Below are 18,675 nucleotides of genomic sequence, written 5' to 3'. Positions count from 1 at the left end.
AAAAAAAAAAAAAAAAAAAAAAAAAAAAAAAAAAATTAAAACAAATGTCTACATGCCCAGAAGCATCATGAAGTCAAAAGAGAAACTGGCAGAAAGTTACAAAATAAATTCCAAAGAACGAATTTCCTAGATATATAAAGAGTTCCTACAAATCAATAAAAGACAAACATACTAGAAAAATGTAAAGAGTTCCTACAAATCAATAAAAGACAAACATATTAGAAAAATAATTCATTGAAAAGGAAATAAACACTATTTAAATATTGTACTGTTGAAAATTTCAAACATTAAAAAAGTGAAGATAATAGGATAATGAACCACCTTGTACCTATTACCCTGCTTCAGTATCATTTCATGGCTTATTGTAAGTGTATCCTCAGTCACTCACAACCTATTTTATTTTGAAGTAATACATCCATATATAACCCAGATATTATGACAAGTTACTTTTATACAAACGAAAAGAAGTGTAACCGTACTTAATAATAAAAATGCAAATCCAAACCACCTTGGAAATACCATTTTTCACCTCTCAGATTGGCGAGGATAAAAGTATTTGATAATACAATCTGTTGGCAAGGGTATATAGGAACTCTCAAACATTATCCATGACATGAAAAACTGGTATCATCTCTAAAAGCACACTTGGCAACAGTTAAAATTTAATCAACACAGAGGTAAGCAAAATCAGTGAAAATGGCCTATCAAGAATCTGGCTGCTTTCATTCTCACATCTTAGGGTTCTTTGAGTAATGCCTTTCTTCCCCCTTTAAACTCCAGGAGGACAGGGACCACATATAATTTGTTGGGCATTTTAGCCCGGTGTCTGGTCCATGGCAGATATTTCATAAATGTGGAATTTATTCTTGCAATCAACGATAAATTTATTATGGGTCAGGTGGGCACTGTACTAGATTCTGGAGATACACCAGTGCTGAATAAGACAAACTAATGCTCTCTTCTCTTCCATTCTAGAGGCAGCCAATAAATAACCAAACATATATAAAGTTACACATAATAATAAAATTAATGAACGATGTCAAGTTGGTTTAAAACAGGTATTACATTTTCTATATTAAAATTTAGTTTTATGAACTTTCATGCTCCCGTAGGCATTTTAATTTCTAATAATTTCTTGTGATTAAAATAACCTAAGTAATAATGTAATTTCTTGATTATGAATTATTTTCACTATAACTTGAGGTGCAAAATAGGAAAAAGCAAAGACTACAAGCCTACTAACCAAACACAACTACTTTTAGCATTAAGCGTATTTGTTTCCCATGTTTTGCATGAAGCTTTCTTCAATATCACAACAAGCGCAAAACACACAAAGTTCTCTGCTTTTCACATCTGACATTTAATCTTCTTTCTTCATAACAGAGGTCAATGAAGCTTTTAAAATGGTTTCCTTCCAAAAGAGAGCAATGTCTCCCTGGAAGCAATGGCTTCAACTCACTCAACGCTTTCTGCCCTCTCTAGGACCAACAGCTCTACCTAAGTGAAGCTGACCTCCATCATCCCTTTGTGCAATGAATTTTTGCCTTTGCATTTAAACAGGTCCATTTTCCTCCCACATGCCAACCATTCTCTTTTCCCACATTCTTTTCTTCCATATTCTTGACAAGATACCACATCTTTGGTAAGTTTTTCCTCCATCTCTTCCTTATGCTTTTCTTATTTGTTAAGTATAGAACTCCTTCCAGCTTCTTTTAAATAAAAATAATATAAAAATACTCATGAATTAGATTTTGGGACAGAATCAACAATCAGGCAGCCGGAGTTGAAGAAATCGATTCTGAAATGCAGAGGCTTCAGGCCACAGTCACCATCTGAAGTTGAAGACACTGCCTACCTTTCTAGAGAAATAATGGGTAGCAGGTGGTTCTGGTAAATTAGCAAGGCAAATGTTACCCTAATGTTTATCAAGTTGGCAATAATTGTATTTGAGTATTTTCCTTTAATAGTAAGTAGAGGCTTAAAGACACTGATAGATTATGAATGAACAGAAAAGACAAAATATTTCTCCTATAAATAGACAACAGATAGTTTGGGAGATCAAAAACAAAATAAAATAAAATAATATGTAGGTCACCAAAGTGATTTCTTAAAAAACTGGCTGGGAAAGTATCCTGGCTCTGTAGGAATTAAAAGCAAGAAAGAATTCACTAGCTTGTTTCCTTCTACATTTCTAGCAAAATAGCATACAACATTAATTCTCTTTACATAAAGACAAATGAAAACAAGCCTGCAATGCATCACAACCAGAATATATTTAATAAGATGATGAAACCTTCAGGGAAAGTTACAGTATGGGTATCTTGTCTCAGAATAGCTAATGTTTTAGAACAGGATATTTCATTGGAGGGTGGGGGAGAAAATATGCATGTTGGGGAACAGGATTTATGAATTTTTTGGTCTATGTTCCAACTTTCTTTAAAAAAATAAATTCATGGATCTTTAACCATAAAATTTCATGAATGGTAAACAATAGTAAAAAATAATGCCAAGTATTGTGATTTTACTTCTCTCTGAAATAAATGCCACTAATACCTTCCTAAGTAAAATTCAATGCACAAAAGCACCACAAGCTGTAAGCGATAATTTGACAATATTGCTTCTAAAATTCCAATCCTTTAGAAGCAACAGTGCTAATCATTTTTGAATGACTGTGCTTAATTCAAGAGAATTAATTTCTGAAAAGTTTTAAAGCATTTGATAGTACACAACAACTAGAGACTAGCTCAAAATTATCAGTCATTTGGAATCCCAACCCCCAAATTGAATCTTTGATCTTCTAACAAACTGGTTTACTCCAAATATTTGCTTTCTCTGTACTATTTTGTCTCATAATAAACAGTTTGGGTACCAAATGTTGAATTTGTATGTTTTATAAAATGGGATTATATTATAGACATAAAGCCAAGGCAAACAGCTCATTCACTTGTTAGTGTCCAATATACCCTGCCTACAAAAGCTTTCTAAAATACGACAAAAAAAAAAAAAGACACTTAACAGGGAAAAAAAATCCTGCTGCTGACTCATTCCTCATAGAGAAACATTTAGTATTTCCCAGGGCAGTGTGCTGAATTTCCATTATACTTCTAGTGCTATAATTTCCACTCATGAATTCTGGAAGGAGTTTAGGCAAGGGGGAAAAAAAAGATGAAACTCCTATGAAAGACACAGTGCTTTTTTAAAGGTACTATAATGAGATCTGCAGAAAAGTTATTAATCCATGCCCTTTTGTTTTATTTCTGATATATACTATAGTAATGTTATTTCCCTAGGAAAGTTCACTGTATTCATCTAGGAACTTGCAGCAACAGGGCAAAGAGCAAACCAGAATTTTAGAGTATCATCAGTAAGGAGTCAAAAGGTCTTCACGAAAATCCAGGTACCAGGCAAAGAAAGAAGAAAGGCAAAGCTCAAAGAACCACTCTCCAGCTTCTCTGGATCATGATGTAAATGATCAAAGAACATGGAATTTGAGGAAGACACCGATAATAAACGTGTATTCATATGCACATGTGTACATGCATATACACAAGCATGCATGCATGCATGTTATAGTACTTACTGGTGCTATTCCACTAACCACCACAACCATATAACCTCATCTAAAGCAAGCAACTCTGTAAGACAGGTATATTTTGCAAATCAAAAAATGGGGATACAAAGTCAGGTCTGTTCTCCAAAACCCATCAAATATTTACTTTTGGTGTTTTTGTTTGTTTTATGATTTTTTGCGTTTTGTTTTTTTTTTTTTTTTTCTGAGATGAAGTTTCACTCTGTCAACCAGGCTGGAGTGCAGTGGTGTGATCTCAGCTCACTACAACCTTCGTCTCCCTGGTTCAAGCAATTCTTGTGCCTCAGACTCCCAAGTAGCTGGGACTACAGGCATGCGCCACCACGCACAGCTAATTTTTGTATTTTTAGTAGAGTCGGCATTTCGCTATGTTGGCCAGGCTGGTCTCGAACTCCTGACCTCAAGCAATCTGCCCACCTCAGCCTCCCAAAGTGCTGGGATTACAGGCATGAGCCACTACACCTGGCCAGATATATACTTTGAAACATTCTGTGGCAGGAGAAGGATAAAGGGTAGTTTCATTCACCAAGCATAGTACTTTTGAATCAAGTTTACAAGGAAATTAATTTTTGAAATGTTAAAGTATAACTGAAATCAATGTTATTTAGATATGCAAAAGAACATAGAAATACAGAATATATTTTTTCCAAAAAATTTAAATAAGTCTACAGAGAACTCTATACTAAATGAGTTATTATTTCTCCTTAATTTTATCTTCTTTTAAAAAAATTTTACGCCCCAAGTAAAAACAGTAGATATTTCCTTAACAACTTATCTACAAGATTATGATTTCTTGTTTGTCACACATGATCCCTTAGCATATGATAGTCACAAAGTTAGAATCTGAATTGAATTTCAGTACTCTCCACATGAAACAAGCATTATGAAATTCAAATCTTATTGTTTTAAAAATTCCTGAGACTGATTTGTCTACTGGAAAATATCATTACACATTAAAGAAGAAAGCATAAGACACAGGAAAGACCATGGATTTTAGAATCAAATGGACTAGTATTCAACACCAAGACAAGCCACCTGTTCTAAGAGCTTGCTAATTATTCAATCTCTGAGCTCCAGTTCTTCTAACTGCAATATGTGGATACTAATAATTAGCTCATACAGTTGTAGTGATAATTAAGTGAGATAATATACATAAATTGCCTTGAACATTGCTGAGTACTTAGTATGTGTACAACAGCTACTACATTATTTGATTCAACTTATTTATTCTTTAAATATGTTTAAATATCGACAGTCTTTACTATAAATACGTCCATATTTTTCACTCAGTGACAATATGCTTTAAATTTTTCAACAATATCAAAAAGCAGACAGCTGAATTATGCCTAGTCAAGCTGTTTTTACCAATCTAAGTTTGTATGGGCTATAGTATCCTTTTTTTTTCTTTTAGAGACGGAGTCTCGCTCTGTCACCCAGGCTGGAGAACAGTGGTGTGATCTCGGCTCACTGCAACCTCCGCCTCCTGCATTTAAGCAACTCTCCTGCCTCAGCCTCCAGAACAGCTGGGATTACAGGCATGCACTACCATGCCCAGCTAATTTTTGTATTTTTAGTAGAGATGGGGTTTCACTACCAGTACAGGCTAGTCTCAAACTCCTGACCTCAAGTGATCCTCCTGCCTCAGCCTCCCAAAGTGCTGGGATAACAGGCGTGAGCCACTGCACCTGGCCTGTATGGGCTATAGTATCCTAAATTCAGGAAAATAACATCAACAGAAGATAAGTTACTTACGCTCTGCCTAGAAAATGTACAGTAAATGGAGTTATCAAAAATACAAACTACACTCCCACCTACCTTGGTTGGTTCTCCACAGTAAGGTTCTCCCCCCGCTGATAGCCACTGTCTGCCACCTGGGTTGTAGACCTCTTCACAATTTGCTTCAGCTCCTGCTCCAAGCGCTCTATGATTGCCTTAACTGTCTCTGGGATCTTCTTCAGTTTGGCCAGACCCTTAATGAGGATACCCATAAAAAGGGTGCTGTTTTCCTCTGGATCCAATTCTAAATCTTCCTTGATGTCCTGCAGATTTATCTCCCTCACTGAAAAATTAAATAATAACAATAACAGATACAGACTCCACTCAAAAACCCCAAAAAAGAGCAGTCTAATAAATGAAATCACTGCCTTGATTACTCTCTTAAGATTAAAGAGGATTTTTCAATTAAATTATATTTGCCCAATAACCATCCAAGAGTCACAAAATAACATTTGTATTCCTCAAATCATACCCATCAGTTAGTAATAAGAGGCAGACGCAATAAAAATTAGTAAACAAATCACCATGGGAAGTTTTCCACAGACTACTACTTCTGCCATGAGTCCGCTGGCCCATGACATTTATTAGGCACTTGCTGTTTATAAAATGCCATATGTGGTGCTGCAAGAGAATTCTAAAGAGCTGGATCCTAGCCTCAGGTTTGTATTTGTTAGTTAAAAGTGGTAAGTCACTGGAGAAAAAGACATCATAAACACACACAGGGGAAAGGGTGGTAAATAAATTAAAATTGTAATAAATTTTTTAAAAAGATTAAGGAAAAACAGTACATACAAGTGAGACAAGACTTTGAGGAAATAGAGTAACGAAGAGGTACTTCATAAATACAAAAGAACAACCTGTTTTTCTTTAAACATAATCTGCTACAACATCATTATCTATAGGAGACAGATCTTGCTAATAATCCATGAAAGGTTTCTGAGAAGTAATGTTATACATCAAAAGCCTCTGTAGCTCTTCAGAATACAGCATTCATTCAAACAATCTGGCATTGAAATTGAAGAAATAACCAAAACTTTAGTTTTTAACCCCTGTGGCAAGTTGGGGAGAGGGGAGAACTGCTGATAGGAGATCTCTGTTATCTACTGAAAGCCAAAGGCCTTGCTCTCCAAAGAATGAATATACATATGCAAAACTTCACATAGGAATTCCAGGTTTCCACAACTGCCAAAAAAAACAGGTTACAAATCTCTCACTTAAAAGTAACTGCCTCATTTTACAAATGGCTGGATTAAGATATACAAAAGCAAAAGTGGACATAAGCCTGAAGATGGAGACTAATAGTCAAAAGTTTGCCCCATCCACCTCTGTCCTCCATCCCTGAAAACAAATGCGAGATTTTAACAATATGCAATATCCTGAAAGAATGAATACATTCTTCCTTAGTAGATTTAAACTCAATTAGACTACAAGTCATTCTAAGTTATTCAGCACTACTGGAATGGTATTGAAATCTACTAGGGAAGAAAGAAAACATCCCAGTATATGGAATGAGTTCTTGTAACTGCTGCATAAAGTCCGTAAAACCTCTGTTTCAGATGATCTGAAATCCACTGTAGGGCATTCTCCTCAGTCCCTATTTTGGGGGTTCCCAACTTATAAAATGCACTTAAGGAGGATTCTGGGAAGGCTGCAGAGTAGGAAGCACCAGGAATCTCCCCACCTACACGACTGTACTGGCAGAATCTCTCTGATGTAACTATTTTGTAACTCTGGAGTCTATGTAAGGCTTGCAACTTCCAAGGGAAGGCTTAGATGGTAAATTGTGGTTAATTTCGGTCAGTTACAGCTCTTACCACAGTAGCTACCCAGCACTGTGGCAGACATCCCTGTACCTGTTCCTGGAGTACCTTGCACACACCTGGTGAAGACATGGTGGGCAAAAAGAACCCTGCCCACCAAGTATCAATAATCTATGCTCCGATCGCTGATTGCTTCCTCTAATCACAGAGGTACAAAGAGGTGGGTGACCATTGCTGTTGCACCTCCTCCAATTTTTCAAGCCTCTCCTACTCTTGCTGAAGTAAATTCCAGGAAATTTAAAGAGCCAACAGCCTTCCCCCACCACCTTTATTTTCTCTTGCTCCCTTTTAAACCCAAACATTGGGACTAGGACATTCAAAAACAACTGAATGTATTCAAAAAATTATAAAGTGACCGTGCATGCTCATGTAAAGGTGCAGGCTTAGAAAAGCTTAATTTGAGGAGATCTTAAATTAACGCCCAGGCTGATCCTTGGGATAGACACTGGCTATAGTAATTTATAAAACAATAACAACATCAAAATCCAGCAAACCCTGGAAAAGAGGGAGAATCCGATTTACAGAGTCACCACATCATTAAACTGAAATGTCCAGTTTTCAACAACAAAAAAATCACAAAGCACACAAATAGAGAGGAAAATATGGCCCAGTCAAAGGAAAAAAAAATAAATCAACAGAACCTGTCCCTGAAAAAGACTTAATGGTAGATATATTAAGAAAAAAACTTTTTAAAAGTTTTTTTTTAAGTTTTAACTATTTTAAAGATGCTCAAATAACAAAAAATATAGAGAAAGTCAAGAAAATTATATATAAACAAACTGGCAATATCAATAAAGAGATATAAAAACTAAAAAAAAGAGAATAAGAAATTCTTGAGTTGAAAAGTATACTTGGAATGAAAAATTCACTAGAGGGATTCAAAGGCAGATATGAGCAGGGAGAAGAAAAAAATCAGCAAATGTCAAGATAAGACAGTAGAAATTATCATCTGAAGAACAGAAAGAAAAAAGATTGAAGAGAAGTGAAGAGAGCCCACAGGATACAATCAAATGCACTAATTTAGACATTGTGAGAGTTTTGAAAGGAGAAGAGAGAGAGAAAAGAGCACAGAATATTTAAAGAAATAATAGCAGAAAGCATCTCAAATTTGATGAAATACATGAATATAAATATCCAAGAAGTTCAACAAACTCCAAGTGAGAGGAACTCAAAGAGACCTACACTACGACACATTAGAATCAAACTTTCAAAAGACAAAGAGAGAATCTTGAGAGAAGTTACTCATCACATACAGGATCCCCAATAAGATTATCCACAGATTTCTCATCAGAAACTTCAGGGGCCAAAGGGCAGTGGATTCATTCAAAGTGCCAAAACAAACAAATAAAAAATCTGTCAACCAAGAATTCTGTATCTCGCAAAACTGTCCTTCAAAAGTGATTGAGAAAAATTAAGACATTGTCAGGTAAACAAAAGCTACAGTATTTCAGTACCATCAGGACTGCCATGCAAGAAATGCTTTAGAAAGTCCTGCATGTTAAAAAGAAAGGACATTAGACAGTAACTAGAAGGCATATGAAGACATAAATATCTCAATAAAGATAAATGTCTAGGCAATTATAAAAATTAGTAATGTTACAAGACAATTATTTCTAACTGTAACTTTGTTTTCTACATAATTTAGAATATTAAAAGATTTTTAAAATAATTAGTCTAAAAGCTAGTATTACTGTTAACTTTGGTTTGTAAATTCACATTTTGTTTTCTACGTCATTTAAGAGGCTACTGCATTTAAAAGAATTATTAGCTTATGTTTTTGAGCACACAATGTATAAAGATACAATTTTGTGACATCAACAACCAAAGGTGTTAGGGACAAATCCATTAAAGGGTGGACATTTTGTATTTTATTGCAGTTAAACTGGTACAAATTCAAGTTAGAGAGTTATAACTTTAGAATGTTAAACATAATTCCTATGGTAAGCACAAAGAAAAATGCTACAGAATGTACACCATTGGGAAATGAGAAAGGAATTTAAACATTTCACTATAAAAAGTCAACTAAACACAAAATAATATAGTAATGTAGAATATGAAGGGCAAAAAAATAATAATGCATATGAAAAAAATAACAAAATGTCTGAAATAAGTCACTCCTTATCAGTAATTACTTTAAATGTAAATGGGGTAAACTGTCCAACCAAAAGACAGAGACTAGCAGAATGAATAAAAATTCATGACCCAATGATATGCTGTCTACAAAGGCAAAATCGATTCAAAGGCACAAATAGACTGAAAGTAAAAGGCTGGAAAAAGATATTCCATGAAAATAGTAGCAAAAAAAAGAGCAGGGGTAACTATACTAATATCAGAAAAAAATAGACTTCAAATCAAAAAAGATTACAAGAGACAAACAAGGACATTATTTATTAATAAAAGGCTCAACACAGTAAGAAGATATAACCATTATAAACATTTATACATCTAATGACAGACTATCAAAATATATGAAGCAAAAACTGACAGAATTGAAGGCAGAAATGCGCAGTTCTACAACAGTTGAAGACTTCAATATCCTACTCTTGATAATTGATAGAACAACCAGAGAGAAATAAGGAAATAGAAGACCTAACACAATCAACCAACTAGATCTAACAGACACATATGGAACACTCTACCCCAAAACAGCAACATACACACTCTTCTCAAGTACACATGGGACATTTTCCAGAACAAACCATATATTAGGCTGCCAATTAAGTCTCAATAGATTTAAGCAGAATGTATCACACAAAGTATCTTCTCTAACTAAAAGGGATAAAGTTAGAAATCAATAACAAAGTTAAAAAGGGAAAATTCACAACTTTGTGTCAATTAACACACTCTTTAAAAACCAATGTATCAAAGAAGAAACTTCAAAGGAAATTAGAAAATACCTAGAGATTAAGGAAAATGAAAACACAACATATGAAATACAATTTACAGGGTGCAGGAAAAACAGCAAAAAAAGGAGAAATTTATAGTTATAAATGCTTACGGTAAAAAACAAAAACGATCTCAAAACAACAGCTTAATTTTACAGCTTAAGGAATTTGAAAACAAAGAACAAACTAAACCAAAGCTAGCAGAAAAAATATAAAGATTAGAGCAGAGATAAAATAGAGAATAGAAAAACAATACCAAAAACTGATGAAACCACAGTTAGTTCTTTGAAAACATCATCAAAAATAACTGTTGGGAACAGGCCCCCCATTTTGGGCCATAAACTGGCCCCAAAACTGGCCATAAACAAAATCTCTGCAGCACTGTGACATGTTCATGATGGCCATAACACCCACGCTGGAAGGTTGTGGGTTTACTGGAATGAGGGCAAGGAACACCTGGCCTGCCCAGGGCAGAAAACCGTTTAAAGGCGTTCTTAAACCACAAACAATAGCATGAGCGATCTGTGCCTTAAGGACATGCTCCTGCTGCAGATAACTAGCCAGACCCACCCCTTTATTTCGGCCCATCCCTTCGTTTCTCATAAGGGATACTTTTAGTTAATCGAGTATCTACAGAAACAATGCTAATGACTGGCTTGCCATTAATAAATACGTGGGTAAATCTCTGTTTGGGGCTCTCAGCTCTGAAGGCTGCGACACCCCTGATTTCCCACTTCACACCTCTATATTTCTGTGTGTGTGTCTTTAATTCCTGTAGCACCACTGGGTTACGGTCTCCCCAACCGAGCTAGTCTGGGCAAATAACAAACCTTTAGCCAGGTGAACTAAGAAAAAAATAGAGAAGACTCAAATGACTAAATTCAGAAATAGAAGTTACATTACCATTGATTCTAGATAAATAAATTGATAACAGGGTACTGTGAATAATTGTACAACACCAAGTTATATAACATAGATGAAACATACAATTTCCTGGAAGCATAAAACCTATCAACACTAAATCACAAAGAAATAGAAAATCCAAATCGATCTATAACTAGTAAGGAGATTAAATAAGTAGTCTAAAATCTCCCAACAAAGAAAAGCTCTAGACCCGATGGCTTCACTGGTCAATTCTACCAAACATTTAAAGAAAACCAAACTTTTCCAAAAAATTCTAGAAGAAGGAAGAAAACTTCCTAAGTTATTCTATGAGGCCAGAATTGCCGTGATACCAAAACCAGACAAAAGCACTTTAAGAAAACTACAGACCAATATCCCTTATGAATACAGATGTAAAAATTCTCAACAAAACACTAACAAACTGAATTCAGCAGCATACTTATAGGACTATACACCATGATCAAGTCAGTTGCATTTCCATACACTAACATTTCTATACACTAACTATACACTAACATTTCTATACACTAACAATCTCAAAAGAAAATTATAAAAATAATTCAATTTACATTTAAAAGAATAATCAGGAATTAACAAAAAAGGTGAAAAACTTATATAGCTTATATACATATATAGTAGCTTTCATTATATAATGAAAGCTATAAAATGTTGCTAAATTAATAAATTATAATTAATGAATAGAAACACATCCCATGTCATGGACTGGAAGATTTACTACTGTGAAGATGTCGATACTATTATACCTAAAGCAATCTACAAAGTCAATGCAACCCCCATCAAATTCCCAATGACATTTTTTTGCAGAGAGAGACCATCCTAAAATTCATGCAGAATCTCATGGGATCCAAAATAGCCAATACCATCTTGAAAAAGAAGAACAAATCTAGAAGACTCATACTTCCTAATTTCAAAACTTACTTCCTAATTTCAAACTTACTTAGAAGCTACAGTAATCAAAACACTGTGGTGCTGGCACACAAACAAATATATAGACCAATGGAATAGAAAACAGACCCTAGGAAAAAAAACTTCACATACGCAGTCAAATGATTTTTGGCAAGAATGCCAAGACCATTCAATGGGGAAAGGATGGCCTTTCAACAAATGCGGTACAGGGAAACAATATCTACATACAAAAAGTGAAGTTGGATCCTTATCTAACACCATATACAAAAGTTAAGTCAAAATAGATCAAAGTTCTAAATGTAAGACCTAAAACAATAAAACTCTCAGAAGAAAACACAGGGCAAAAGCTTTATGACATTGGATTTGGTAATGATTTCTTGGATATGATACCAAAAACAAAAGCAATAAATGAAAAAATAATCAAATTGGACTGCATGAAAATTTTAAATTTTGTGCACCAAAAGACACAAAGAACAGAGTAAAAAGGCAACCAAAAGATTGGGAAAAAAATTCAAAATCTCATATTGGATAAGGGATTAATATACAAAATACATACAGAACTCCTAAATTCAACAAAAAAGTCAACTTGAATATGTGCAAGGGACTTGAATAGACATTTTTCCAAAGAAGATATACAAATGGCCAATATGTACTTGAAATGATGCCTAACATCACTAATCATTAGGAAAATGCAAATCAAAGCTAAAATGAGATGCTGTCCTACACTCATTGGGATGGCTACTGTTAATATCACCACCATCTCCCCAAAAAAAAACAGGAAATAGCAAGAGTTGGCAAGGATGTGGAGAAATTGGAACGTTTGTGCACTGTTATTGGGAACGTAAAATGGTACAGTCACTATGAAAACCCGTATTGCAGTTCCTTAAAAAATTAAAAATGAAATTACTATATATCCAGCAATTCTAATTGAGTATATACTTAAAGAATTGCAAGCAAGGTCTTGAAGAGATATCAGGGTCTTGAAGAGTACACTCATTTTCATAGCAGCATTATTCACAATCACTAAAATGTGGAAGCAACTCAAGTGTTCATCAACACATGAATGGATAAGCAAAATGTGATATATACATACAATGGAATATTATTCAGCTTTAAAAAGGAAGGAAATTTGGATGCATGCTACAACATGGATGAACCTTGAGTATATTATGCTAAATGAAATAACTCAGTCAAAAAAAAGACAAATACTGTATGATTCTACTTATATGCAGTACTTAGATTAGTCAAATTCATAGAAACAGAAAGTAGAATGCTGGTTGCCAAAAGCTGGGAGAAGAGGGGTATGGGGAATTGGTCTTTAATGAGTACAGAGTTTCAGTTTTACAAGATGAAAAGAGTTATGGAAATGGATGCTGGTGATGGTTGCACAACACTATCAGTGTATTTAATACTGCGGAACTGTACATTCCAAAATGGTTAAAATGGTAGGTTTTATGGTATATGACTTTACCACAATAAAAAAAAAAAGCATTTAAATCTGAATCAAAACCATTTTAATTACATACATGATATAATCACTTACACAAGTTTTATTCTTATAAGAATAAGTCCTCTAATTATCCATGATGCAAATCTTACTAGACTCATTAGATCCCTGAAATCTATAAGGAGAGAGAGGTATAATGACCAGATTCATGTGGTTTTACTTGCAATGTGGAGGGCATTTGATGATATGGGATTTAACAAATAAACTTTTTGAATATTAGTAAAACTTGGAATAAAACCAAGAAGTCTTAAGCTCATAAAGATGACAACGCAATGCTGAAGGCAGATCAAAAAAAAGACACTGATATTTCCAAATTTGAAATTTCAGTTACTGGTTTTGTTTTACACATGAAGAAGCTAGATCAGAAGTACTCCATCCAGCAAAACCAACACCACAGCAAGGAGAGAAAAGTATTTAGCAGTCAATGAGCCAACTAAATCCAGCATGTTTAGGGATTGGGGGTAGAAACACGCAAAACTGTAAGCAGAGCTTCAAGAACTACAAAAAAGTAACCGGAATTTAGGTGAGACAAAATGCTGTTCACAAAAGAGCACAAGTCACAAACGTGACACATACAAAGTGCCCCCGACCACTGCAGCTAACTGCCACAAAGGTGATTAGTGATGAGCTAAATGCAGTTTAAATCAATAAGGCCTGAGATTATGTCACATGTAGCCTCTTATATACACACTAATATGATAGATAGCCCACTAAAAAACAGCAAATAAGCAAGGTATGAGTAATAAAATGACACAGCCCCAAATGGCACTTGTTTAGAACCTTATCTTCCTGTTTGTTTCCTGAAATATCCTAGAGCATAAACACTGAACAGATCCAATATTAATTAATTTATATTATCTATTTCACTTACATCAGCTGAAAATTAAAAGGCAATTTAAAAGGATAATATAATCAACCATGACTAGTCTAATATCACAAAACCCTGTGAGGTCAGGTAGAATTATTGGTGCTTTATGAAAAAAACCCTGTACAAAAATAAGTTAACAGGAATTCAGTAAAGTCTCACACCAGAATTATAACAAAATATACATATTTCCAAACGACTGAACTCCTAGTCATTCCCTAGTATCTATATTGCTACAATATGTACTCAGCATGTAGGTTTTAGAACACTTTAAAATTAGAAATACTTTACTTCCTTTCCCAAATCTCTTACCCTTGATTATTCTGCTCTGAGGGTCTTAAAGAGTGAAGATTTCTCAAACCTAGTTTTGAAGACTTTCACAGACTGATAAGATAATGCTAAACATTAAAAGATTTGAATGCCCTTTAACCAATTATTTCTACTAAAATTCTCTTGGTCCCAAGTGCTTGTGATCACAGCCCCCTACATACACACACACACAAACATTATATATAGAGATAAGAATATATTGGTATATACGTCTAAATGGCTATAAATCATCTCTGTGATTGAAGCTAAGAATGGAATCATGAAAGGAGGGCTTAGCTAAAACTCTCTGGGACTCATGAAAGGATTGACTACATAATATCTATGGTCCTTTCATTCTCTACAATTCCATGATTCCACTAAGTATAGTTTACAGGCTGGGCGTGGTGGCTCACGCCTGTAATCCCAACACTTTGGGAGGCCAAGGCAGGTGGATCACAAGTTGAAGAGATCGAGACAATCCTGGCCAATATGGTGAAACCCTGTCTCTATTAAAAATACAAAAAGCAGCTCGGTGTGGTGGTGCACACCTATAATCCCAGCTACTCAGGAGACTGAGGCAGCAGAATTGCTCGAACCCAGGAGGCAGAGGTTGCAGTGAGCTGAGATCGTGCCACTGCACTCTAGCCTGGGCAAGAGAGCAAGACTGTGTCTCAAAAAAAAGTAGAGTTTACGTCTATATATCCTTGGTTACCATAGCCTACAGCTACTTACATGTATACCTATATTATAGATGGCTCATTTAAAAAACAACATATAAAAAAGCTAAATAGACTATTTATACAGTTAAATATTTTATTTAAAAAACTACTTCATGTCCTAGCAAGTACAGAAAGCAATCTAGACCACCAGTTCATCATGACTGCTTCCTTTGTTCAGTATATTTGGTGGGACAAGATCAGTAACATATGCCATACCATACATATACATCACCAAACCCCAGAAGGTAAGGGCCCTGGTGATATACTTCAACTTTTTACTTAATAAACTAAATTATTTCATTTATATTTGTACATGTTAACTAAGATATAGGACAATAACAGTGTTTACTATAGAAACTCTTGGTAGATGTCATTCCTTATACCACACATGATACACAAATTACACAAAAATCACATATATGATTTCAATCTACATAACTTAAATCACATGTGTTCAAGAATATTATCCCTCTATCACATGAGAATTGTCTGCCACTATTGAATAGAATTCAATATAAAAAAAAGTGTTCAAAAACATTACCCAGTCTAATTAGACCACTAGAGTATCAAAAAAGTTACTTATCTACAAGCCCTACAGAAAGTTACCATTTAAAAATAATGTGAGTGCTTCTGATCAAAATGGCACTATAAATTCACACTTAACATATCCAATATGCTCAAAATATAATTAAATGTAAAAATATAAATTAAGAAATTAAAAAGAAATCATCTGACTCAAGATTCAGAGTAACATCTCTGTGGACAAGAAATGCAAACATGAAGAGGAGCTGGAGTACAGGTCCAGTGAGCACTGGGTGAAGTAGACAGAAGCAGACCGGATTTGGCCCATGCAGGGTAATAGAGACTTAATGCGCTCCACAGGCCAGGTGAGCCAATCAAACCAATCCTCCATCAAAAGCAGCAAGCACAGGACCAAATCAAGGGCCTACCTAGGTTGGAAGGCTGTTGCCCTTGCCAAATCTGTATCCTTAGCCTCCACTCATGTCTTATCTCTGTGTAAGAAACTGGCCAACTACATATCTTAAATAGCATTCCCTTCACCAGTGAAAAATTACTTCTTACATCTTTTATTCTAATTAATGCACCCACTGGTGCAGGTTGAGAGCAATATCTGAGGCACTGGCTGCCTCTGGAGTACAGAATTTTGATTAGGGTCTTTCAAATGTTAACTAACTACCCCTGGAGTGTAGATTCATGATTAAGGTACTTCAAAAATGTTAACTAAGCACCCCTAAGGTGCAGATTAAATTACTTTAAAGAAAACTACAGACAATATAACACCCACTCCTGAAAGGAGGCGGCCAAAAGTTGTTGCCAACTGCTACTTGGCGCTATCCTTTCCATTAAGTGGGGAGTTTGCACAGGGAGGGCAGTGAGTTTTGAAAGCCAGGTGAGTGTGCACGGGTCCTCCCGTAAGTGAAAGTGAGCCAAGAGGGAAATGATAGTAGGTCTGCTTTAAGGGGAGATAGAGTAGAAAGCTCTATTAGGAAAATAAATAAATAAAATAAACAAAATTGACATCTGTTGAATCATTTTTCTCAAGAGACAGCACTTAATGTACATGATCTCATTTACAGGAAAGAAAATGCACCTTAGAAGGTCAAGGAGTAGCAGCCAGTGGAGAAGAGGCTACTAAAAATATAACAGGAATACAAGATAATAGGAGGGATAAGGAACAGATGAATAAATTGACAGTTTATAATCACTAAAATGTTTTAGGTTGCAGTATTTCGTTAATGCATGGGTTTTCTAACTTCAGTTGCTCAGAGAGATGGCAAGATGTAGTGGAAAGAACAAGAGCTTGGCATCATACAATTTCAGAGTTGATTAGAATCTCTATCATTCCTAGTTGTGTGATCTCCCTTGAGTCATTTAATCTTGCTGGACCTTGATTTTTTCATCTGTGAAATGGAGATAATATGTGTAGCTCAGAGGTGTGTAAATTTAATGAGATAATGTGACGAAACGTAATATCAAAACTCAAAATTAAGAAAAATAGTTTAAAAGGCACTTTTAAAATGTTTGGCTTTGGAAACTCCCAGGCTGACAATGGTGGTTGCTTATATCTCCATCTTTCAATATTTCCTCCAGAAGCAATAGAGAACAAGAAAAAGAAGCAGCAAAGCTACACAAAAACCATGTCCTCAGGATCACTAGAAAACAGAAACTGACCAAAATCCAAAACAACTGTAAATAAAATAAGAAAACAAAACCTAATCCCAGCAAGTGATCTCTCATGCTCCTCCTCTGCCCCTGATCTGCCAGAAGGCTTTATTGCAAACAAAGGTAGAATGTGAAAAACTGTAACAAAGAGAGAAGGGAATTAGTGATGAACTTAAGGTTGATCTAAAACCATCAGAGGAAAGACAAAGTCAACCCTAAGTTTCAAAATACTTAAAAGGTATCCAGAAAGATAAGAGAGCTGACTACAGGGATGGGATGTAAAAGCAGACACAATCTTAAGGACCAGTTTTTGAAACATGCACCTTCTGGGAAACAAATAATAAAAAAAAAAAAGGAAGAGAGAAATGCTCTTTGGCTGTTGGATGGCTAAAAGAGAAACAGGAAAAAAGGGGAAATTTTGGAATCCTGTCGATGACAAGAGAGCTAAAATTCAGAGACCATACAACCTTCCGCTGCCATCAAAACAAACAAAAATCTGGACTTTGCTCTAGTGACAGAAGAGGGAGCCAATGAGCTAAAAATCCTATAAAACACCCCAATATCATAAAATGAACAGAAAAAAATGATGAACAGACTCACAGTGAAGTATTATTTTAAAAAGACAGAATATCCAACACACAGCAACAGGGGTAAATTCCCGTCAACAAAACAACCATGAACCACAAGAAAACTAGAAGGCAACATTCCAGAAGGAACCGATATACTCAAACAAGAATTTGGGATGGGAAAAGCCACCTTGAGCCAGAAATTCAAAAACTAAGAAAAGATATGGACAAAAAACAGGAAAGTGTGAAGAGAAAAGATGACCCTCAGAAAAGAAATGGAAGAAAAAGACAAAATTAGGCCAGGTGCTCTGACTCACGCCTGTAATGCCAGTATATTGGGAGGCCAAAATAGGAGAACTTCTTGAAGCCAGGAGTTTGAGACCATCCTGGGCAACATAGTGAGACCCCATCTCTACAAAAAAACAAAAATAAAAAAGTTGGCCAAATGTGGTTGCTCACGTCTGTAGTGCTATTTGGGAGGCTAAGGCAGAAGGATCCCTTTGAGCCTAGGTTCAAGGCTGCAGAGAGGTATGATTCCACCACTGCTCTCCAGCCTGGGTAACCGAGCAAGACCCTGTCTCAAAAAAAAAAAAAAAAAAAATCAAAGATAAATAATAAATTATTA

The 18,675-nt window shown here is 35.2% G+C and overlaps 1 protein-coding gene across 1 annotated transcript in view; it reads right to left on the bottom strand.

Moving 5' to 3' along the window:
• The window catches only part of LOC108537538 (exocyst complex component 4), a 661,401-nt gene that overhangs the window by 550,705 nt on the left and 92,021 nt on the right, over positions 1-18,675 (bottom strand). The window contains exon 6 of the mRNA XM_017885082.1: positions 5,405-5,648. Within this exon, the coding sequence (XP_017740571.1) occupies positions 5,405-5,648 (244 nt within the window). The remainder of the gene's footprint in view (positions 1-5,404; positions 5,649-18,675) is intronic.

This window comes from Rhinopithecus bieti, unplaced genomic scaffold (assembly GCF_001698545.2).
Source record: "Rhinopithecus bieti isolate Rb0 unplaced genomic scaffold, ASM169854v2 scaffold_13262, whole genome shotgun sequence".
NCBI lineage: Eukaryota > Metazoa > Chordata > Mammalia > Primates > Cercopithecidae > Rhinopithecus > Rhinopithecus bieti.
Note: the sequence above shows the minus strand (reverse complement) of the source record. Positions and strands in the feature narration are given on the sequence as shown.